Raw genomic sequence first — 26,112 nt, forward strand, 5'->3', positions numbered from 1 at the left:
CTATCTCACTCTGGCCATCCTCTTGTTCCTCACATAAGTGTAGAATGCCTTGTGGTTTTCCCTAATCCTACCTGCCAAGGCTTTTTCATGCCCCTTCTAGCTCTCCTAAATCCATTCTTCAGTTCTATCCTGGATACCTTGTAATCCTCTAGACCCCTGTCTGATCTTTGCTTCCTCAACTTTAAGTAGGCTTCCTTCTTCTGCTTGACTGGATGTCCCACAGCTTCATCTTGTCATCCAAGGTTCCTTCATCCTACACCATCACTTCCTTGCCTCAGTGGGACATACCTATCCAGCAATCGCAGCAAATGCTCCCTAAAGAACCACCACATTTCTGTGTAAAGCTAGAGTGCAACTTTAAGGTCGGACTATTTGGGAGTAGAGCAAGGCAAATTTAGAATTGGTGTAATAACAAAAATTGAAATAATTTACACATGGATTAGACTTCCACATAGATTGGTCACCATTCTACAGACAGTAGACACAATTGGTGGGCAGATTATGAATATTTTATACATGAATTGCATTTGACCAAATGGTGCACATGTGTACTTCTGGCATGTGCTCTGGATGAATTTGAAAAACATATCATTTACAACAAGCAAACAGATCCTGCTTCACCCAGTTTGCATGCATTAGTTCTATTAGTGATATCAATAATATCTTCATGCCTCAGCATCACTGTGCACAATGCTTGCAGCCATGCTAATAATTGCCTCAGTCCAGATTCATTCAGGAAAATACTACACCTGATGTGGCCATGGGAAACATGGAAGCATTAACAAAGCTCAGCTGAGTTTGGATGTCATGTGGTCATGAAGTGCTTTGAAAGGCTGGTCATGACATTAATCAATTCCAGCCTCCCCACTACTCGTGACCCACTCCAATTTGCCTTACGGACCAACAGATCCACATCAGATGCCAAATCACTTGCCCTTCAGTCCTCCCTATAACATCTTGACACCAAGAACAGCTATGTAAGAATCCTACTCATTCACAGCAGTTCAGTCTTCAACACTATTATCCACCTCAAGTCTGACTACTAAACTTAATGATCTCGGACTAATCCCCACTCTCTGCAATAGGATCCTCAGTTTCCTGACCCACAGGCCACAATTGGTGAAGATTGGGACAATATTTCATCCTCGCTAACACTCAACACTGGAGCCCCCCCCCCGGGTGCATACTCAGCCACCTACTGTACTCGCCTTATACTCATGACTGCATCGCCAAATACTAGACTAATCGCGTTTACAAGTTCGCTGAAGACACCGCCATATTCAGTCAAATCTCAGATGGCGACAATACAGACTACAGACGGGAGGTGGAAGACCTGGAAGAACAACCTAGCTCTCAATGCCAGCAAAGCCAAGGAACTCATTATTGACTTTTGGCAGGATGGTACTCATGCCTCCCCTACATATTAACAGCACAGAGGTGGAACGAATGGAGAGTGTCAAGATCCTGGGAGTGCTCATCCACAATAAGCTTTCTTGGACTCTTCATGTGGACGCACTGGTTACAAAGGCCCAACAAGGTCTCTTCCTCTTCAAGCAGCTAAGGAAAATTGGCATGACAGCAAATACCCTTGCCCACTTTTATAGGTGCACCATTGAGAGCATTCTGTCTGGGTGTATCACGACCTGGCAACTGTACCATTCAAAATCGGAGATGGTTACAGGGAGTGGTGAACTCGACCCGGCCAACCTCTCATCTATAGAATCCATCTACCAGGCCTGCTGTCAAGGAAAGTCCGCCAGCATTCTTAAAGATCCATCCCATCCTGGCAATGTTTTTCTACAACCTCTATCATCGGGGAGAAGGTACAGAAGCCTGAACAGACGCACCGGCTGGTTTCACAAAAGTTTCTACCCTACTTTGTTAGAATACTGAATGGACTCTCAAACTCTTAATGTTCACCTGTACCTGTGTTTTTGTTTTTGCCGCTGTTTACCTTTTATTTACTATCTATCTCCTTAACTCTGTGATCTGCTTGGATTGCTCGCAAGACAAAGCTTTTCACATGTGACAATAAATTCAATTCAATTCAAGTTTAACTTTTCAAAACTGTCTATTCTGCCAAGTAATGCCACGTTTTCTAAAAAAGAGCAGTTAAATCTACAAATGACTAAATAACTAGAAGCAGGAATAGACTGTCCGGATCTTCAAGTCTGCTCCGCCATTCAATAAGATCATCGGATCCACTTATCTGCGCTCTCGCTGTATCCCTTAATTCCTTTATTGTTCAAAAAAAAATCAACCTTACCTTTAAAAACATTTTTAAAGTAGCGTCAACTCCTTTACTGGGCAAGGAATTCCATTGGTTAGCGACCCTCTGGGTACCAGATTGTGATACATCCAGACAGAATGCTCCTTCTCAATTCAGTCCTAAATCTGTTACCTCCAATCGTGAGACTGTGCCTCCCTGTCCTAGCTTCACCTGCCAGTGGCAATATCATTTCTATTTCCATTTAATTGATTCCCTTCATAATTTTATGTTTCTATAAGATATCCCCTTATTCTTCTGAATCTCAATGAATATAATCCCAATCTACTCAGTCTCTCCTCATAAGCCAACACCCTCAACTCCAGAATCAATCTAGTGAACCTCCTCTGCACTCCCTCCAGTGTCAGTACATCCTTTCTCAAGTAAGGAGACCACAACTGTACACAGTACTCCAGGTTTAGCCTCACCAGCACCTTGTACAGATGCAACATAACCTCTCTGCTTTTAAACTCAATCTCTTTTGCAATGAAGGACAAAATTTCATTTGCCTTCCTAATTACTTGCTATACCTGCAGACCAACCTTCTGTGACTTGTACACGAGGACATCCAGGTCCCTCGGCATAGCAGCATGCTGCAACTTTTTACCATTCAAGTAATAATCCTTTTTACTATTACTCCGACCAAAATGTATGACTTCACATTTATTTCCATTGTATTCCATTTACCAGACCTTTGCCTACTCACTCAATGTATCTATGTTCCTCTGCAAAGTTTCACAGTCCTCTGCATACTTTGCTCTACCAATTATCTTTGTATCATCTGCACACTTTGACACCCTACACGTGGTCCCCAACTCCAAATCATCTCTAAATTGTAAATAATTGCACTCCCAACACTGATCCCTGATGCACACCAGTAGTCACTGATTGCCAACCAGAATAACAGTCACTTATTCCCCACTCCTTTCTTCCTGCTAGTCAACCAATCCTCTATCCATGCTAATACTTTACCCGTAACGCCATGCATCCTTGTCTTATGCAGCAGCCTCTTGTGCAGCACCTTGTCAAAGGCCTTTTGGAAATCTAGGTACACCACATCCATTGAGTCCCCATTGTCCGTCTTGCTCATAATATCTTCATAGAATTCTAAAAATTTATCAAACATGACCTGCCCTTCATGAACCCATGCTGCATCTGCCCGACGGGACAATTTCTATTGAAATGCCTTGATAAGAGACTCCAGCATCTTCCCCACTATAGAGGTTAAGCTAACCAGTCTGTAATTCCCCATCTTTCCCCACCTTCCTTTTTAAACAGTGGCGTCACATTTGTTGTTTTCCCATCTGCTGGGACTGTCCCAGAGTCCAGCGAGTTTTGGAAAATTACCACCAGTGCACCTGTTATTTCTCCCGCCATCTCTTTTAGTAGCCTGGGATGCCTTCCGTCAGGGCTGGGAGACTTGGTCTATGCTTAACTCTTCTCTAATAATGATTGTTTCCAGGTTGTCACCTACTTTTGTTTCTGTCAATTACTGGCATGTTATTAGTTTCCTCCACGGTGAAGACCAATACAAAATACCTGTTCAATGCCTCGGCCATTTCATATCGCATAACTAAATGCCCCTTCTCATCCTGTAAAGGGCCATCGTTTACTTGAGCCACTCATTTTATATATTTATTGAAACTTTTGCTATCTGCCTTTATATTCTGTGCTAGTTTTTTTTCATATTCTTATTTTTCTTTATAGTTCTTTATGTGGCTTTCTGTTGACCTTTAAAATTTTCCCTGTCTTCTAGTTTCATGTTGCTTTTGGCCACTTTGTATGCCTTCTCTTTCAATTTGAGAGCCTCCCTTATTTCCTGAGACTGGAATATACTTTTGCTGAGCACTTTGAAAGTCCTCCACTGCTCGTCAACTGTCCCACCATAAAATCTTTGTTTTCGGTCTACTTGAGCCACATCCTCCCTCATTCTGTTGTTCAAGCACAGTACCCTGGTATTGAATATTATCTTAACACTCTCCATCTGTATTCTAAATTCAATCACACTGTGATCACTCCTTCCAAGCGGATCCCTAACTATGAGGTCATTGATTATTCTTGATCCACAAGACCAGATCTTGGATGCTTGCTTCCTCGTCATTTCCACACTGATGCTATTGTGAGCAAACTGGTTTGATAACCACCTGATTAATTGTGATAAGCAAATACAGTACAAGTATTTCTACTTGTGGTTGAAGTAGATGATGGAACTTCCACAACAGTTAGTTTTCCCATTCAAGAAATGGTGCTTGTTGCTTATGTGTGGAGAATTCATGAATTTGATTATACTAACTCCATAATTGAGGCAATACGCTGAGCTGTCTCAAACATTTTTTCAATGATAAACAGATTCATAGGATTCTATTAATACTCATACATCACTTCAAAAGCTTGCAAATATCACTGCCATCCTTTCTTCCTATTTCCAAATCCAAACTGTAATTTTGTGATGGTTGTGACAATTCTAAGTGATCCATAAAGTATACATGGTGAAGAGCCAGCCTGGGCTCCTTGCCCGCATGCAGTTAAAGCAGGATAAATTATGAGTGAAAGTATGAGGTTATGTTGGAACTGTAGTTATTATTCTACAATTATAGATGTCGGTGGAGAGGAGAAAATTATACATTATAAGCAGCTGCCATGAGTTTTAACTTTATCAATTTTTCTTTTGCCAATTTCATTTGGTTGCTTTATCTTTCCACAAAAGTGGTAAATTTTATTGTTGGACACTGTAAGTCAGTATTTATGATGAATGTTGATGAAATTGCATTCAAACATAGTTTTGAAATGCAGATTGCTGGATAATTTCCTCTGTGGTTGCCAGGTCAGCTGAAAGGAGAAAAGGAAAAGAGGTTAAAGAAAGCCACACTTTTAAATTCTCTTTATATTATAGAACCTTACATTACAGGAGGAGACCAGTCAGCCCATTTTGTCAGACATCATTAACTAGCATATTCATCATGGTAGTACTGTGCAGATCAGAGTCCATTTGCTAACCAGTTGCTTTCCCTTTACTTTGGATGTTTTTGCAAATTGCCTTGATAAGTGCAAGATGAAAACCTTTGACCGAGTGAGTCTTTTCTTTTTGCAGTCCTAAAGGTAGAATAATAAAGAACATAGGAGAGGTACGTTTTGATCACAGCATTAAGGTAAGCTGCGTCAGAATGAGGGCAGAGATTTGAATTAGTAGACAACAAAGTTAGGTTTTATGTCTTTTATTAAATGAAAGGTGAGGGAGTTGACAGAAAAGCTGTAGGTATTATGAACTGAGGAGGATAATGATAATGATTTCAAGAGAGCGTAATAGATTGATGGAATGTGTAGCTGTGACAGATGATATTTAATACTGAAAAGTGTGACGTGATGTAGAATAAAGAAAGAGGTACAAACTACAACAAAAGGTCCAAAAATGGTGCAGAAATAGACCTTCAAGTGCATGTGCACAAGTTATTACCAGTGCTGCAGCAAATTGAGGAAGGGTTTAATAAGGTATATGGGATTTGCAGTTTATAATGAAAGGCACTAAGCTCAAAAGTAAGGAAATTATTATGAACCTTTATACAACAATGGAGAATTGTGCCTTTTCTAACCACACTAGTGGAATAAAATGAAGGCTATAGAGAAGATGCGAAAAGTTTCATAGATTAGGAACTTCAGTCACATGATTGGATTGGGTTTATTTTTAGAGAAGAAAAGGTTGAGAAGTGACTGAATAGGAATATTCAAAATCATGACGATGCTGGAATTGAAGGGAAACTGTTGAGAACTAAATGGCACTAGCTTGAGCTGAATGACAGAGCACCAACAATAAGATGTTGAAGATTCTACTAACTTCACTCATATCTGTAAATCTATCCAGTTGAATTTGTTGTTCGGCCAGAACCTCAACTAGGAAAGATTTTAAACAAAAACAGAAATTGCCTGAAAAAATGTTTTGGGTCAAGTGACCCCTTCCTCAAAACTGATGGTGGTGAGGAAAATGTTGGTTTAAATGCAGAATATAGGGTGGGGAAGCAGGTAAGGGTTAAACAGTAGGTAGGGATAAAGCATAACAAGAGAGAAGAACAGTTAGACAAAAAAGAGAATAACAATCTGGCGAGGAAGGTGAATAGCTACTAATGGGAACTACTTGTGGCTAACAATGGGTTGTATGTGATAGCAGACTGTGATAACAAGGCCTACTGTGAGGGACTGAGGTAGGGACATGGAAGAGCTCAAGCCTTAAAGTTGTTGCACTTGGCACAACACCCTGTTTCCTGGCCAACATCTCTGTCTCAGGCTGGCTGCAGTGTTCCAGTGAAGCTCAGTGCAAGCTGGAAGAACAACACCTCATTTTCCATGTGGGGACCCTGCAGCCTTCTGGACTCAAAATTGAGCTCACCAACTTTAAGGCTCTCCCACATCCTTATCCCAACCCATACACCAGGCCTCATTATCTCATTCACCTTCTTAGCCAGATCGTTATTCGACTCCTTTGTCTGTCAAACTGTTCTTCTCTCTCTTTGAGCTCTATCCCCACCTTTCATTTACTTGTTACCCCCACCACCTCCACCCCACCCCCCAACCAATCTTCATACATATAAACCAACATTTTTCCAACTACCATCAGTTCTGAGGAAGGGTCACTCGATTTCTCTTCATACATGCAGCCAGACCTGCTGAGTTTCTCTAGCAATTTCTGTTTTTGTTTCTGTTTTATGGAGTCTGCAGTTATTTTAGTTTTTATTTTCTTAGCTATGGAGTTGTTCAAAAAATTAAATATCCTCCCGCACCACAGAATTTTTAGTTTACCTGATTTATCTCTCAATAACTTCACAGACATAGCAGAAGCAACTCACTTTAGTTGGCCAATATTAGTACATAAAATCCGAAATTAAAATTTATATCCTAAATGTATTGTGTGGATTGAGTCTTTAAGGCATTAAATGTGTGTCTACAGCTTTTTAAATGATTACCTCGTCACATTTTATTCAACTGGAAGATAGTGAATGTAACTCCTTTATTCAAATCGGAAGGGAGATAGAGATCAGGAAACTACAGGCATGTTAAGTTAACATCTGTCACAGGGAAAATGTTAGAAGCAATTATTAATAAAGTTAGAAAAGGGCACTTGGATAAGTTTGAGATAATCGGGCAGATGGTTTTGTAAAAGAAAATCACTTCACCAACTTACTAGAGATAGAGTTATAGAGTCATAGAGATGTACAGCATGGAAACAGACCCTTCGGTGCAACCCATCCATGCCGACCAGATATCCCAACTCAATCTAGTCCCACTTGCCAGCACCCGGTCCATATTCCTCCAAACCCTTCCTATTCATATACCCATCCAAATACCTCTTAAATGTTGCAATTGTACCAGCCTCCACCACATCCTCTGGCAGCTCATTCCATACACGTACCACCCTCTGCGTGAAAAAGTTGCCTCTTAGGTCTCTTTTATATCTTTCCCCTCTCACCCTAAACGTATGGACTCCCCGACCCCATATTTATCCTATCCATGCCCCTCATAATTTTGTAAACCTCTATAAGGTCACCCCTTGGTCTCTGACGCTCCAGGGAAAACAGCTCCAACCTGTCCAGCCTCTCCATGTAGCTCAGATTCTCTAACCCTGGCAACATCATTGTAAAGCTTTTCCGAACCCTTTAGAGTTTCACAACATCTTTCTGATAGGAAGGAGACCAGAATTGCATGCACTACTCCAACAGTGGCCTAACCAATGTCCTGTACAGCCGCAACATGACCTCCCCAACTCCTGCACTCAATACACTGTCCAATAAAGGAAAGCATACCAAACGCCTTCTTCACTATCCTATCTACCTGCGACTCCACTTTCAGGGAGCTATGAACCTGTACTCCAAGGTCTCTTTGTTCAGCAACACTCCCTAGGACCTTACCATTAGGTGTATAAGTCCTGCTAAGATTTGCTTTCCCAAAATGCAGCACCTCGCATTTATCTGAATTAAACTCCATCTGTCACTTCTCAGCCCATTGGCCCATCTGGTCCAGATTCTGTTGTAATCTGAGGTAACCCTCTTCGCTGTCCACTACACCTCCAATTTTGATGTCATCTGCAAACTTACTAACTGTACCTCTTATGCTCACATCCAAATCATTTATGTAAATGACAAAAAGTAGAGGGCCCAGCACCAATCCTTGTGGCACTCCACTGGTCACAGGTCTGAAAAATAACCCTCCACCACCCACCCTCTGTCTTCTACCTTTGAGCCAGTTCTGTCTCCAAATGGCTAGTTCTCCCTGTATCCCATGAGATCTAACCTTGCTAATCAGTCTCCCATGGGGAATCTTGTCGAATGCCTTACTGACGTCCATATAGATCACATCTACTGCTCTGCCCTCATCAATCTTCTCTGTTACTTCTTCAAAAAACTCAATCATGTCTGTGAGACATGATTTCCCACGCACAAAGCCATGTTGACTATCCCGAATCAGTCCTTGCCTTTCCAAATACATGTACATCCTGTCCCCCTGGATTCCCTCCAACAACATGCCCACCACCAAGGTCAGGCTCACCGGTCTATAGTTCCCTGGCTTGTCTTTACTGCCCTTCTTAAACAGTGGCACCACATTTGCCAACCTCCAGTGTTCCGGCACCTCACTTGTGACGCTCGATGATACAAATATCTCAGCAAGTGGCCCAGCAATCACTTCTCTAGCTTCCCACAGAGTTCTCTGGTACACCTGATCAGGTCCTGGGGATTTGTCCACCTTTAACTGTTTCAAGACATCCAGCACTTCCTCCACTGTAATCTGGACATTTTGCAAGATGTCACCATCTATTTCCCTACAGTCTATATCTTCCATATCCTTTTCCACAGTAAATACTAATGCAAAATATTCATTTAGTATCTCCCCCATTTTCTGTGCCTGCTTTCTGTCCCTGCATTTTCCCCAGAAACCTCGATTCCCCTATTGGTCGAGAATCTATCTCAGCCTTAAATATACACAACGTCTCTGTCCCCACAGTTCTCTGAGGCAAGGGTAAAGTCACCACAATTTTACATGACATAGTTCAGAGAAGGTTTAATCAACTTCCTACCTGGAATGAGATTGTTGGATAGCTTGGGATTATGCCTAGCACATATAATTTTCTCTCATTAGACAGACAGACAGACAGACAAACAAACAGAGAAGGTGGGGGGAGGAGCACTAGTGGTAGTTAAACCTGAGTGTCAACACTCCTCAAGCAAATGGTGAAGTTGAGAAAGAGAATCCTTCATGGTAACCTCAGCCAATTAAACTCTCACTGTCATTCTGCATTGCAAACTAGCCATCCAACCAACTGAGCTAAACTGAGCACTCATTCATGATTGTAAGTGTAAAATTGCATAAAATACTTAAGTTCCCTGAATTTACGTGAATCTGTTATCAAAGAATCGCTTTAAGTATTTAAATTTACTCAGTCATCATTTATCTACAGATGAAATAGTTTAATTATTCTATACAAAGGATATACTAAACATACAAATTTATAACCACTAAACATAATTCAGCACTGATTCAGACCTATTAAGATTATATTAGATTAGATTCCCTACAGTGTGGAAACCGGCTCTTTGGTCTAGCCAGTCCACACCGACCCTCCGAAGAGTAACCCATCCAGACCCACTACCCTCTGACTAATGCACCTATATCTATGGGCAATTTAGCATGGCCAATTCACCTGACCTGCACATCTTTGGACTGTGGGAGGAAACCGGAGCATCCGGCGGAAACCCACGCAGACGAAGGGAGAACGTGCAAACTCCACACAATTTGCATCTTACAAATTACAGTAATAGGAGTAGGCCATTCACAGTCTTTCAAGCCTGCTCCATCATTCAATAATATCATAGTAATCTGATTGTAACCTCAATTTTGCATTCTTGTCTATTCTTGCTCAAGCTTTTACCCCTGCTTAAAACTCTATTTACCTCTGTCTTAAAATAATTTACTTGCATTACTTTTGGACGCTCAGAAAATATTTGCCTCATCTATTTTAAATGAGTGACCCCTTATTTTTAAACAGTGTTCCCTAGTTCTAGATGAAATATTCTCTTCACATTTACCCTTGTATTTAGTAAATCCTATGTATAGAATAATCAAGTTACCGCTTCCTCTTTAAAACTCGAGCAGATATAATCCCAATCTATTCAACAATCTCATTCCAGGTAGGAAGCTGATGAAACCTTCTCTAAACTGCATCCAGTCCATTCACATTATTCATAAATAAGGTGACCAATGTTATGAGTAGCACTCTGGATGCAGATTCACCAGTGCCCTGTTTAACAATTTCACATCTTGGCACAATATACTCCATTTGCCACATCTTTGCCCACTCATTTATCCTATCTATACCTTTATCTGACCTAGTTATGTTCTCTTTTCAATTTATTCTCTCAGCCATCTTTATGTCATCAGCAAATTTGACAATCATATGTTCTACCCGTTCATCTTAGCCATTTACAATAAATTGTAAACCGTGACCAGCACTGGTCTGTGTGGCACAACATGCATTATTTCTTGCCTACCTCAAAAACATCCATTTGTGCTGACTCTCTGTTTCGTGTTAGCCAACCAAACTTCTAGCCATGTCAATACAGAGGACCCTTGATTATCCGAATATCAATTATCAGAATTTCAGATTATCCAAAGAAGATCTCAAGGTCCCGATAGAAACATTACAACAAAAAGGTGTTTCAACACTATTCGTGTCTTTTGTTTACAATGGTTAAAAATGAAACCAGCTTACTGAAATGCTGCTGAGAACAGACCTGGACATCAATGGGAGCCCAGGCCATTGATAAGGGATAGTATTACAGCTGTACTGAGGGAGGATATTCCCAGAAATACATCCAGGGAAGTTATTCGGATGGAACTGAGAAATAAGAAAGGGATGATCACCTTACTAGGATTGTATTATAGACCCCGCAATGGTCCGAGGGAAATTGAGAAACAAATTTGTAAGGAGATCTCAGCTATCTGTAAGAATAATAGGGTAGTAATGGTAGGGGATTTTAACTTTCCAAACATCGACTGGGACTGCCATAGTGTTAAAGGTTTAGGTGGAGAGGAATTTCTTAAGTGTGTACAAGAGAATTTTCTGATTCAGTATGTGGATGTACCTACTAGATAAGGTGCAAAACTTGACATACTCTTGGGAAATAAGGCAGGGCAGGTGACTGAGGTGTCAGTGGGGGAGCACTTTGGGGCCAGCGACCGCAGTTCTATTTGTTTTAAAAGAGTGCTGGAAAAATATAGACCACATCTAAAAGTTAATGTTCTAAATTGGAGAAAGGCCAATTTTGACAGTATTAGGCAAGAACTTTCGAAAGCTGATTGGAGGTGTTCACAGGTAATGGGACGGCTGGAAAATGGGAAGCCTTCAGAAATGAGATAACAAGAATCCAGAGAAAGTATATTCCTGTCAGGGTGAAAGGGAAGGCTGGTAGGTACAGGGAATGTTGGATGACTAAAGAAATTGAGGGTTTGGTTCAGAAAAAGAAGGAAGCATATGTCAGGTATAGACAGGATAGATCGAGTGAATCCTTAGAAGAGTATAAAGAAAGTATACTTAAGAGGAAAATCAGGAGGGCAAAACGGGGACATGAGATAGCTTTGGCAAATAGAATTAAGGAGAATCCACAGGATCTTTACAAATATATTAAGGACAAAAGGGTAACTAGGGAGAGAATAGGGCCCCTCAAAGATCAGCAAAGCGGTTTTTGTGTGGAGCTGCAGAAAATGGGGGAGATACTAAATGATTATTTTGCATCAGTATTTACTGTGGAAAAGGATATGGAAGATAGACTGTAGGGAAATAGATGGTGACATCTTGCAAAATGTCCAGATTACTGAGGAGGAAGTGCTGGATGTCTTGAAACGGTTAAAGGTGGACAAATCCCCAGGACCTGATCAGGTGTATCCGAGAACTCTGTGGGAAACTAGAGAAGTGATTGCTGGGCCCCGTGCTGAGATATTTGTATCATCGATCGTCACCGGTGAGTGCCGGAACACTGGAGGTTGGCAAATGTGGTGCCACTGTTAAAGAAGGGCAGTAAAGACAAGCCAGGGAACTATAGACCGGTGAGCCTGACCTCGGTGGTGGGCAAGTTGTTGGAGGGAATTCTGAGGGACAGGATGTACATGTATTTGGAAAGGCAAGGACTGATTCGGGATAGTCAACATGGCTTTGTGTGTGGGAAATCATGTCTCATAAACTTGATTGAGTTTTTTGAAGAAGTAACAGAGAAGATTGATGAGGGCAGAGCAATAGATGTGATCCATATGGATTTCAGTAAGGCATTCGACAAGGTTCCCCATGGGAGACTGATTAGCAAGGTTAGATCTCATGGGATACAGGGAGAACTAGCCATTTGGAGACAGATCTGGCTCAAAGGTAGAAGACAGAGGGTGGTGGTGGAGGGTTGTTCTTCAGACTGGAGGCCTGTGACCAGTGGAGTGCCACAAGGATCTGTGCTGGGCCCTCTACTTTTTGTCATTTACATAAATGATTTGGATGTGAGCATAAGAGGTACAGTTAGTAAGTTTGTAGATGACACCAAATTTGCAGGTGTAGTAGACAGCGAAGAGGGTTACCTCAGATTACAACAGGATCTGGACCAGATAGGCCAATGGGCTGAGAAGTAGCAGATGGAGTTTACTTCAGATAAATGTGAGGTGCTGCATTTTGGGAAAGGAAATCTTAGCAGGATTTATACACTTAATGGTAAGGTCCTAGGGAGTGTTGCTGAACAAAGAGACCTTGGAGTGCAGGTTCATAGCTCCTTGAAAGTGGAGTCGCAGGTAGATAGGATAGTGAAGAAGGCGTTTGGTATGCTTTCCTTTATTGGTCAGAGTATTGAGTACAGGAGTTGGGGAGGTCATGTTGCGGCTGTACAGGACATTGGTTAGGCCACTGTTGGAGTATTGCGTGCAATTCTGGTCTCCTTCCTATCGGAAAGATGTTGTGAAACTTGAAAGGGTTCAGAAAAGATTTACAATGATGTTGCCAGGGCTGGAGGATTTGAGCTACATGTGGAGGCTGGACAGGCTGGAGCTGTTTTCCCTGGAGCGTCAGAGACCGAGGGGTGACCTTATAGAGGTTTACAAAATTATGAGGGGCATGGATAGGACAAATAGACAAAGTCTTTTCCCTGGGGTCAGGGACTCCAGAACTCGAGGGGAAAGATATAAAAAAGACCTAAGGGGCAACTTTTTCACGCAGAGGGTGGTATGTGTATGGAATGAGCTGCCAGACGATGTGATGGAGGCTGGTACAATTGCAACATTTAAGAGGCATTTGGATGGGTATATGAATAGGAAGGGTTTGGAGGGATATGGGCCGGGCGCTGGCAGGTGGGACTAGATTGGGTTGGGATATCTGGTCGGCATGGACAGGTTGGACCAAAGGGTCTGTTTCCATGCTGTACATCTCTATGACTCTCAGTAGATATGAGGAATGTTGGATCAGCCATTATCCTATTGAATGGCAATACAGGCTTGAGGGGCCAAATGGCGTAATACTTTTTCTATTTCTTATTGATGTAATCCTTACAAATTTGTCAATTTTAGTTTTGTCTCAGACCAAGATGAGTCCTCTTTTAAGAAAACTGCTCTGTATTTGTGTCAAAGATAGCTGATCTGCTTCTGATTGATGAAAATACCTACTTATAATCCAGTTTGAAAGAAATTTTACTATCATCTATAGGTCAGCAAAACAAACTTCCATTATTTATTTTGAAAAGTTTTTCTCAATTTGAAAATAAGTCGTTTTAGTGGACCTTTATCAATTTTTTTTCTTGGCTTCCTTTGTGTATTCTTGAGAATTAACATGCATATTTGACGGGAGACCTTGATAACATATTTGGTTATCTGCCAACAGCCTCGAGGTTTCTTCCACATTCCTGCACATTTTTCTTAATGAGACCTTGGTCTTGGCTAAGATTCGAATTTAGGTTTCTTACTAAAATTGTAATCTGAATAAAGCTTAACACTTTAATTGCTGTATTAATTTGGTGATTTTCTTTGCAAGACATAGAAGATCTATTTTTTTTAATGCTGGAAATGATTAGGAGCTGGGATACACTGCCTAAGAGTATGATGCGGGTATGTTCAATCATGGCTTTCAAAAGAAAACTAGAGAGAGAATTTACAGAGCTTGGGGAAAAGACAGGAAAGTGGGTTGAGTGGATTTACTCTTATAGAGGGCCAACTGAAAAAGACAACTATCTGTAGGTAGATGGTTGATAATTAGTGACTTGCTAACACAATTGCACAAAAAAAACCATTTTGAAATTGGATATTCCTTTTGTTTTAGTTTGCATTAATGGAGAAGAAAAACAGAAACAAGTCCTGGTTGTTTGATCTCCATTTTTCTTCACTGGTTCAGTTAATGAAGGCATTTTGAGAATATTCTTTTTTTTAAATTAAGTACTCTAGGACAAATGTAATGCCATCAATTCAAGAGAGATTTGCTTACGTACATGGAAAAAATTGTGTGTACATTAACATCGGACAATGTAACCTTTGATACAATGATACACAGGAGACCATTTTATAGGTGAACTGCTTTTGTAGGCCCAGAAGTGCATCGTAGTATTAAAACATTGAAAAAAGGTTCAGATATGGGTTATTTACAAGTGATTTGTATTTGATCCTAAGGTCTTTATGTTGTGATATTTAATTGTCTTTCCTTTGAAAGCTAAGCTTATTTAAGAAAATGTCTTATAGATGACAGTTTGATGTTTACCTTCCAATGTAATGCAATGAATGTAACTTAAGACTCCCACTGGAACCTTTTCAGTTAAATATGTTTCCTTACAATGCTTCTTAAATAGACCATTTTAATAAAGCTCTCCATTTTTTCTCACTAATTTTCATGTGCTTTTTTTCCCCAACCTTTTCTAAAATACATGCGGTGTTTTCCATCTGATAACATACATAAGGACCTTTAAATATTATTGGCTGAGACTGCAGGAGACTTCACAATTAAGCTTGATTTTGTTTCTTCATGCAGTGTCCACATAAATTTTCCTGTTTACTGAGAAGCCTATTAAAGGAAGGACCTCTGCACCCTCTTGGAAAAATAAATAGCTTGGAATTGACAGGGCAAACTATATATTTTTTCAGATTCACCATAGTTGGATTGCCCTAATAGGAGCTAATAGGAGGATCTTTTAGTACGTGAGAAACTGCAATTGGAAATGTTTAACTTTCTGAAAATTACTGTTGCCTCCTCACCAGTTTGCATCAATGTTGGCATGAGCACACCATTTTGATGATTAGTTTTACACTTTTTTGTCCCTCATTCTAGATTGAAGCTTTCCAACATATGCAACATTTTGTCCAGAACATGCAACAACAAGCTCAGCATGCTATAGCTGCAGAAGATCAGCAGCACAAACAGGAGCTGCACAAACTCATGGCACGGTCAGGAATCCATTATCTTCTAATTCATTGGTTATTGCTGTTTTCTTTTATTGTTAATATATGCAATAGGTTTATACAATACGGATCTTGCTACAGCTAGCAAATGTAGACTGGTAAGTTTATATCCACTTATATTTTATACACTTCCTGTCAGGAGTCAATGGCATTGCGCTAAACTTCATTTTGTGAGTAGCAACTAAGCCTTTAAACACATTTCAGCTTCTTATATACATCAGCCTGTTTTTTATTTAGTTACTCATGGAATGTGGGTGTTGCTGGCTGGACAAGCATTTATTGCCCATTTCTCGATGCCCTGGAGGTGCTGATGAGCTGTCTTATTGAGCCACTGCAGACCATTTGGTTTAAGTAGATCGTTAGTGAAAATCCAGTGACAATGAAGAAACAGTGATGAATTTTGAAGTCAGGAGAGGGAGTAACTTGGATGGAACTTGCAGATGGTGGTCGTTCAATGTATCTGTTGTCCTAGTCCATCTTGATGGTAAGAGTCATGGATTTGGAAGATGCTGTCTCAGGAGCTTTGGTGAATTTCTGTAGTGCATCTTGTAGATGGTATAACACTGCTGCTACTGTGTGTTGATGGTGGATGAAGTGAATGTTTTGGGATGTGATGTCAGGAAAGTGAGTATTCTATTGCACTTTCAACTGTGCCTTATAGATGGTAAACATGCTTTAGGAAGTCAGGAGGTGAATTTTTCTGCGGGATTCCTAGCTTTCTGACTTGTTCTTATGATTACAGTATTTGTATGGTAGGTCCGGTTTAGATTCTGGTCAATGGTAACCCCCGAGAATTTATTGATGCAGGTTTCAGTGATTATAAAGCCATTGAATGTTGAATCCCAATAGTTCAATTCTGTCTTGTTAAGAATTTTGATCTTATTTATTATTATTGTAATGTATACCGAGATCTAGTGAAAAGTATTGTTTTGGGTCCTAACCAGACAAACCATTTCTTCCTCAACACATCAGGGTAAAAGAAGAGAATGCAGAACATAGTGCTACAGCTACAGAGAAGGAGCAGAGAAAGATCAATTCTAATATATGAGAGATCCGATCAAAAATCTGATCATTTATTTGAGGCTGTTCTGTAATCTGTTTATACGTGTTTTCAAACTTTTGTTTCTTCTGCCAAATGGAAGAGGGTGGACGAGAGTCTAACCAGGGTAGGAGGGGTCTCTGATTGTCATAGAATCTCAACAGTGTGGAAACAGGCCATTAGGCCCACCACGTTCACTTCAACCTTCTGAAGAGTATCACACCCAGACCCATTCCTCTACCCTATTACTCTACATTTATTCCTGACTAATGAACCAAACCTAAACATCCCTGAGCACTGGGCAATTTAGCATGGCCAATTCACCTAACCTGCACATCTTTGGATTGTGAGAGGAAACCGGAGCACCCGGAGGAAACACAGACACGGGGAGAATGTGCAAACTCTGCACAGACTGTTGCCCGAGGCTGAAATTGTACTCTGGTCCCTAGCACTGTGAGGCAGCAGTGCTAACCACTGAGCCACCGTGCCGCCCATATACTGGTCTTTTTCCAGAGAGAGCGAGAAGAGTAGATGGTGTCACTGAAAGGAAGGCTACTTTTCATGCTGGACAGGACTGCATTCACAACTCTGTATAATGTTTTGCGGTCTTGGGCTAGAGCAATTACCATATTAAGCTGTAATTCATCTGAATAGTATAGAATAGGAAATAGTTATTGCCTATGGCATCAATGTTACTTGTCAGCCCCAACCCAAACCTGAATATTTTCCATGTTTTGCTGCACTTGTACATGGAAAGCCTTGGGGTCCATGGATGCTAACATCTATCATACTGTGTTACCTTTTGTTATCATTGGCAAGTGGAATCGTTGGCAAATTAACAAAATAATTAAGTCACTGGGAGGTGAACTTGTGAATATGTGCACATGGTTCATGATGAATAAATACATAAATCAAAACTGAAATTGCATTTGCAAATACAAGCTAACACAGTAAATGTATGTAACTTGCTATTGGCTACAATGTCTCTTTATCGCTACCACCTCATTAGCACCAAAATTCATGATACTAAGTAGTACCGCTCACAAATTCTCAATATCGATTCCCAAGTTGTGCTTTGTAATTGATCTCTTCTTGTGCAGTATTTGGAAAGCATATTTCGCCAAAGCTGGAAACTAGGAAAGGGACAAACTAGTCAAACCTGATCATTTTCCAGTAACTTGTGCTGTGTGTTGAACATGGGGCAGAAATGATATCAGTCTAACAATAAAGTCCTGCATAATTGATTAAACAGGCCATGCCCATTATGTGGGGTCTTGCATGCAGAATGCTTCATGGAAAGTTCCCGAAGGACAGCTAACCTCCAGGGAAATGTATCTCTGTTATAGCTAACAATTTCAGCAATGGAGAGGCAACTGTGGATTAAGAAGAACAAACCAGAAGAAGCATTATATGCAAGAAATGAATGAGTTTAAAAACATAGTTTTGTAGAGTGGCATTAAATCTCAAACAAAAGTTACGTAAAGAATAGCATCAACCACAGATTAGAATATCAAATTCTTTTCTCGCACTTGCATGTGTGCCCTTTAATATAGAAAATGTAAACCACTAGCTTTATAAACTACAATTTTGCTACACAATATCTCTTTTAAGATTGACAAAGGTGAGAATTATGTTGTAGCATTATGTTTAATTATCCCAAATTTGCAGTTAAAATATGTGTTTGCATAATGAAACATAAAGTCAAATTGCTTTCATAGTTTATAGTTTCAAACATAACAAAAATATTTCTATCATGAACGATTTAGAGTGACAACTTTGCCTTGGCTTGAGCCATTTGTTCATTCATTCCTCCTTAAATAGATTTAGTTTTAAACGTCAGTTTTTAACCTATAGTTCAAAAAGATGACTTTTCTGGGAGCCTTGATCGTTTACTTGCAGCCTTGCTCTTTAGACAGCCAGATGTTTCTTTGAATAAGTCTGTGAAATTTTTGTTTAGCTGACTACAGATCTTCACAAATAAGTCCGGGCTCTGACACTTTTTGACTTGACCCCTTAGAAATTAATTGGTGAAATGTCAACCAGTGCTACTTCTGTCTGCAAGTGTGTGAGGCACAAGAATTAGCAAAAAGAATGTACATAACAAAGAATTAATGGTATCTGAAAAATTGGTATGAAATACTTTAGAGATATTGGAGGATGATTGCTGTAGTTGAGGAAGCTTTCATCATTAATTTCTCTTTTTTTTCCAAGTTAGTCTGATGGGATTGTTTTTGAGGGTGGATGAAGGGACAGTGGTCGACATTTTACCTGTAATGAAATACACGTTTTTTTAGTCTGTGACATGCAATTTTCTGATGGAATTCTCTACACTTTCTTGAATGAATGTGGCTGTAACAACACTGACAAAGAACCTGCTTAGTCAGCAACCTATACATCACTTAAACATTTGATGCATTTAACCACTGGTGCTCAAAAGGCAGCAGACACTGTACTATTTACAAAATGCACTGCAGCAACTCTCCAAGATTGTCAGAATCACAGGATTGTAAGGTTTTATTACTACACTAAAGGAGGCCAATTAGCCCATTCTTTCTGCACTGGCTCTCCAAAAGAGCATTTCACTCAGTGCCATTTTACTGCTTAATCCCCATCAACCTGTGCATTCTTCTTTTCCAAGACAATGGTCTCAGTTCCTTTTGAATGCTTTAATTGAACCTGACTCCACCATAATCTCATAGTGCAGTCCAGACCTTAAGCACTAGCTGATTGAAAAACATTTTGCTTCTTTAGCCAATTATTTTAAATCTGTGCCTTTTTGTTCTCAATCCCTTTAAGAGTGGGTGCAGTCTCTCTCTCTCCCTATTTTGTTCAGACTCATGATTTTGAATGCTTCTATCAAACTGCTTCTTAGCCTTCTTTTTCTCCAAGTCAGAAATGCCTAACTACTTCAATCTGTCTTCAAAACAGAAGTTCCTCATCCTACACAGCACATTTCAAATCTGTGACCTCTACCACTTAGAAGGATGTGACATGGGAACACCACAGTCTACAGGTTCCCTTCCAAATCTCTCACCATCCTGATATGGAAATACATTGCTGCACCAATAGCATCAGTAAATCTAAATCCTGGAACACTGACCATGGCAGCACTGTGAATTTACCTACACCATATGAACTGCACTGGTTCAAAAAGGCAATTTACTGCTATCAATTCTAGTAAGGATGGACATCACCAATGATGCTAGCATTCCATGTTCTTGATACCAGTGGTGTCTCATTCAATTGACTCTGGGAGCTACTGGATACCTGGCAGAGCTATTCACTTTAAATTCAACAAAGAATAGAAATTGTAGAAACTATTATTTCATTTTCAGATGTCAGGCTGGCCATATTTATTTATCCATCCATCTACCTTTCCCATTAAAAGTTTTACATCTGTATGTTCATAGAGCAAAGTACCCAATGGGAAGAATCTTCCCTTCTCTGGAGTGGCTTGGGTAGTGGCAAGAAGGTAACGTAAATGCAGAAAGAATAGAAAAAACTTGACACTGAGAAATAAATTTCCCTAAGCTTTAAACGGTGACTTCATCTTCTTGTTCTTGAACAACAACTACTTTATTTCTATGTGTTTCTTGTCATTAATACCCCACTTTACTGTATTTCTATGCCACCTCCAAATCTTATGGATGTAGGTTTGCCCCCTGAACTGAAGGTTCATTTTCAGATGTTCAGATGAAGCATTGCTGATGTTCCCGGTTTTCTATTTATATGTTTTGGTTTCCTTGGGTTGATGATGTCATTTCCTATGGTGACATCATTTCCTGTTCTTTTTCTCAGGGGGTGGTAGATGGGGTCCAAGTCAATGCATTTGTAGATAGAGTTCCGGTTGAAATCCCATGCTTCCAGGAATTCTTATGCGTGTCTCTGTTTGGCTTGTCCTAGGCTGGATGTTTTGTCCCACTCGAAGTGGTGTCCTTCCTTATCTGTATGTAAGCATACTAGTGAGAGAGGGTCAAGTCGTTTTGTGGCTAGTTGATGTTCATGTATCCTGGTGGCTAGTTTTCTGCTTGTTTGTCCAATGTAGTGTTTGTTACAGTTCTTGCAAGGTATTTTGTAAATGACATTAGTTTTGCTTGTTGTCTGTATAGGGTCTTTCAAGTTCATTTGTTTTAGTGTGTTGGTAGGTTTGTGAGCTACCATGATGCCAAGGGGTCTGAGTAGACTGGCAGTCATTTCCAAGATCCCTTTAATGTAAGGGAGAGTGGCTAGGCTTTCTGGCTGCATCTTGTCTGTTTGTTTGGGTTTGTTGCTGAGAAATCAGTGGACTGTGTTCATTGGGTACTCATTCTTTTTGAATACACTGTATAGGTGATTTTCTTCTGCTCTGCGTAGTTCCTCTGTGCTGCAGTGTGTGGTGGCTCATTGAAATAATGTTCTGATGCAGGTTAGTATGTGGATGTTGGGATGGTTGCTTCTCAGTTCAATATGTGTTGTTTTCCAGTAGATGCTACATTGGACAATCAGGCAGAAAACTAGCCACCAGGATACATGATAGCATACCCATAGCATAACAGAGAGAATGCAAGGACTGCAGATGTTGGAGAAATCACAGTCGAAAAGTGTGGCCCTGGAAAGGCCCAGCAGGTCAGGCAGCATCCACAGAGCAAGAGAGTCCACATTTCGGACAACAGTCCTTAACAGGATCAAGGAGGACCACAATCAGTCAAGGAGCTTGTCTGATTTCAGTCAGACACTTGGACCAATCAGATTCTGAGGATCTGTATCTTTCAGGCCAAGTGCAACCAGTTCATGGATTACAGGTCTATCAGGTGGGCCATGGTCAGTATTGGGGCTTGCACAGTGTTGGTCAAGGGGCTTATCAGTTGCAGGTCCATGGAATGCAGGAGAAAGTGGTTAACTCAAGTCTGCAGGTTCAGTTCATTGGGTCGCTGAAGGAATGATTAGTGTGAAACAGATAGAAAGATGGGACCTCAAATTATAGGAGGGAATGGAAACCAACAGAAGCCGTCAGAATAAAGAGACAATGGTTCTGGTGAAAGTGGTAACAGCAATGTGGATCAGACCTCTTTAAGTGAGTTTTCAATATCTGGGTTGTTCCGAGTTTTGCAATGTGGCCCAGAAAGGGTACATGGCATGTTGTGCCCTTCACGACTGGAACCAACAAAGGGGCTGATGTCCTGGATGCAGAAACACTGGGTAATTAATGCCAATCTTCTGAAGTCAAAGATAAGTAATGTGCAAGGCAGCCAGACAGAGCAATGTATCATCAAGACCAAGAAGGCTAGGCTTCATGATGAATGAACTCATTTTGGACATTTTAACTGTTTATTGCTTTGTTCGTTATCTGGCATGCACCTTGCTGTTGATTCTGAGCATCAATGCCTACACAGCTTTGTGCACATTTCCAGCAGATGTTGAGTGTACTGGAACTGAATCTCCATGGCAAACACCTGTCCATGGAGGCAGCCAGATATGTGCATGGTAGAGCCATTACAGAATGTCATGCGTGTTTGTGCATAAATGTATAGAATACAAAAATGTAAATCTTCAGGTTGACATTTGAAGCCTCTTCTAACTCAAACAAGGCTAACAATGAGAGAAAACAATATTCTTGGGGTCACCATGTTTTAGAAAAGCCATTAGCAAAAGTCTGGTCTACCCAATCAGTTGAGCATGAAAGAACCCATGGCATTATTACTTTAAAGAAGGACAAAAATGCTCCTGGTCAACTGTCATCCAGCACAACCAATGGAGAATAACATTATTCGAGCTGAATATGGGAATTTACAAATTGTCTACTATGGTTCTGTATTAAATGACAAATTTCCTTTTAAAATAAATAAATTGGGTGTGAAATATATAGTGCTGTCTTAAGCTGTAGATATAGTGTTTAATTCTCTGCATTGATTGTAATAAACAAACTATATTGAAAGTAGATACAAAGTTGTGTTAAATATTTTAACCAGACCACTATATAGTGAGCAGAAAGGATTAATCTTTGATGAGGGCACAAACAGTTTCAGCTCTGATGCCCTTCAAAGTAGTTTTCCTGATAAAAACTGGGCTTAACCTGTCGAAAGAGTATGAACATTATCCACAGACTTTAGGAAAGGGTTAAGGAATCGAGAATGAGGGGAAAAAACACTGGAAAATATTTAACTCTCATCTTTGCTTGCCAAGTCCCACGAACTAATAGCATTGTGTTTGTTGAAATTGTCAGAGCTTCCCCAAGGATACTGTAATTTCACCTGAGAATTACCTTGTACTTTTGTATTCTCTACCATAAAGATCAAAATACCTTTTACATCATAATGCATAAAACACTTGTCTTTTCACATTTATAGGCAAACAGAACTAATCATCTTATATTCAGACACTGAGTGTGGGGGTTGATGAGTCAGACCTAATTGTCCTGGGGAAATTGATGTATGCTGCCTTCATGAACCATTGTATTCCTTCAGGTTGCAGCTATGTCACATGTAACCCATCATTGCAAACAACGCAGCCTTAGTTCATTGTGAAATAATTGAGATTATAACTTTCCAGTATTATCATAGTAAGATGTTGCTGAAGCTATATGCCTTAATGCAAATGCACTTAACCAAAATCTAAGAGGCATTCTAAACGCACAAATTTATGATCATAATTCAGGATTCAGCTTCATGTTTACTATTCCTCTATCTTGATCATTGTTGTGCTTTATTAAACTATTAGAATACACAAAATTTTACTTTGAATACATTTTAATTTTGCTTTGCTGCATGGAAATAGACTTTCAAATGCTTGCACTTACAACATACACATTGTTCTTCTCTGTTTGAATAATCACTATCTTCACTGTCTGCTATTTAAACTCTATATCCATTGATACTTTTAGCTAACTCAGTCATGAAAGCTCCAATTGTCCTAACATTCAGCAGCTTTGGGAGGGAGGGAGTGCCAAATTGTTACTAACCTTGTGTATAATATCATTCTCTTCTGAACAGTCTATCACTAATTTTAAGATAATATCCCTGTGTTCTTGATTTTCCCCAGCAGAGGAAATTGCTTCTCTGTATCCACTCTGTTAAATTCTTTAAAATAATTAAAACATGATGTAACAATCTGATATTTAAATTAACCCTATTACAACTGAACTTGGTAAACTGCAATGAATAAATGGTTAAAGTAATGTTCCAGTAGCTGATCAGAAACAGATGGATTAATGGCTCATACAGAGGGACTACACTTCTTTCAAATGCAGCATATCATCCATATTGCTTTGAAATGACCACTAAATGATGATGAAATTCATGAGTGGGGCTTGAATCCACAGTTTTCTAAACAATGAGTGTTACAAAACAAAAAGTCAAGTTGACATTAAGAATTGGAATATAATGCATAGTAAAGATTACAGTAATCATGGTCTAGTTTTGCAATTTCTTAATGACTGTTTTGAAGATCCTAGGGTCAACATTGTCATAAAACCTAACTCACCTAGCCACAAAACTATTGTAACTACAAAAACAGGTCAAATGTTGGGAATTCTGTAGCAAGCAACTCACCACTTGTCCACTGTTGATGACGAATAAGTCAGGAGTGTTGTGGAATACTCTCATTTTCCAAACCTGCAACCTCAACCAACCAGAAGAACATGGGCAGCAGACAAATATAAACACTGCCACCTGCAACTTGCCCCCCACACTTCACATCACCTTGACTAAAGAGCTATATCACTGAGTCCATCTCCTCGAATCCTATTGCAAACAGCGCTTACACCAAATGGACTGCAGCATTCAATAAGTGCTTTCTAACACCTTGCAGGTGCAATTATGTTTGGGAAGTAAATATTGATTTCACTGCAATGTCCATGCCCATGAACAAATACGAAAGAGGAAGAATCTAATGTAATATTTGTCAAGATGAAATTTGTAAATGCTGAAAATCTGAAAATGAAACAGAATATGCTGGAAATACTCAGCAGATCTAGTACGACCTGTGGTGAGAGCAGAATTAACATTTCAGATGTGTGACCTTTCATAGGAACTGGGAAAAGTTAGAAATGCAGTTGATTTTGAGGAAGTGAAGAGAGGAGATAAGTGTTGGGTATGGGGAAACGTGACGATTATCAGAAAGAAAGGCCTCTGATAAAGTGGCAAGAAGATTTGATGGAGTAATACCAAAGAAAGTGGAATGGGACGAGTAGATTAACAACAGAATTGTCTGTGGTGTAAACGGCCAGATTCTGAATGGCTGTAATCTGAAAAGAAAGGATGAGAAAGCAATGGAATAAAACCAACGAAGAAGCTAAACATGGGGACAAAAATTACAATTTAAAATTTCTGGAGCCTGGTAAGAAGTATGAGTAAAACTCTATTTCCCAATAAATTGTGTTTGGGACCTTTTGCTGTGAGAAAGGAGACAGTAAGGTGGCGAGTACTGAATTTCATCAGCTTGCAATGATAACTTATTGCAGGAAAAGGTGATCCGTTTTGGGTGTGTATTCTTTTGTCAGAACTAAAAAATAACTTGTTTCACCCTCCAAGGATACTGCCTGACCTTCAAATGTTTCTTAGCATTTTGTTTATATTTCAGATTTCCAGCAATTGATTTTTGTACTGAGTGAGAAAGGTTGTAAATAATTTTAACATTACAAAAAAGAACATCAGTGCCACTGGATACATTCCCAAATTCATTAGGGCTTAAGTTAAAATAAAGGAGATCTGGCTGTGCTCACCGATTTGACTGACAGGTGATGCACATTAACGGAAATTAACCTTTAATAATCATTTCTAAGGGAGAAACATGTGGATCGAGGAATACTGTTCTTGGTATATTTATGTAAATATTCCTCACAGTAACAGACTGTTCTCTTCGTTGCACTTCCTTTTTGGATCCACTTCAAGAAACCATGAATCTGAGCTAGTGGAAACAGACCAAGTAAAAGTTCATTATCATTAAATTAAACCTGTAGTTTCCCAACTAATTTTCTAATATATAAATTACATTTAACTATCAGCTGAAAATTTATCCTTTGCCATTTCATTTGGACCATTTCCAGCTGCAGCTGTTTAATGAGTGTTATTTTCTATTGGATCATCTATGAAGACTGTTTCAGAATTTCTGTTGCCCAGTGTAATTGATACAAAGATGGGGACTGAATTGTTATGAAATTTTAACCTCAATTTTCAAAGATATAGCCTAGTCTCTTAACTACCAATGCAAAGATCAAAATGATATTGTCATTTTAGTATTGTAGTATGTTTATTAATTATCTGTTGCCTTCAAATCATTTTACTTTGTTTTTTTACTGAAGATTGTGACTTGTGTTAGAGTGCAATCTTGTTAGCAAATCTAGTTTGAAAGTCCTTGTCTAAATGGCTTTTCCAATGTGGTAACT

At 39.7% G+C, this 26,112-nt stretch overlaps 1 protein-coding gene across 3 annotated transcripts in view; it reads left to right on the plus strand.

The window, feature by feature from the left end:
* The window catches only part of mtor (mechanistic target of rapamycin kinase), a 387,814-nt gene that overhangs the window by 292,704 nt on the left and 68,998 nt on the right, over positions 1-26,112 (plus strand). For all 3 annotated transcript variants that reach the window (XM_043675588.2, XM_087980582.1, XM_087980583.1), the window contains one exon: positions 15,582-15,697. In XM_043675588.2, the coding sequence (XP_043531523.1) occupies positions 15,582-15,697 (116 nt within the window). The remainder of the gene's footprint in view (positions 1-15,581; positions 15,698-26,112) is intronic.

The sequence above is a fragment of the Chiloscyllium plagiosum genome, unplaced genomic scaffold (genome assembly GCF_037043375.1).
Source record: "Chiloscyllium plagiosum isolate Xiang-an unplaced genomic scaffold, Cpla_swu_hap1 HiC_scaffold_37, whole genome shotgun sequence".
NCBI classification, from domain to species: domain Eukaryota; kingdom Metazoa; phylum Chordata; class Chondrichthyes; order Orectolobiformes; family Hemiscylliidae; genus Chiloscyllium; species Chiloscyllium plagiosum.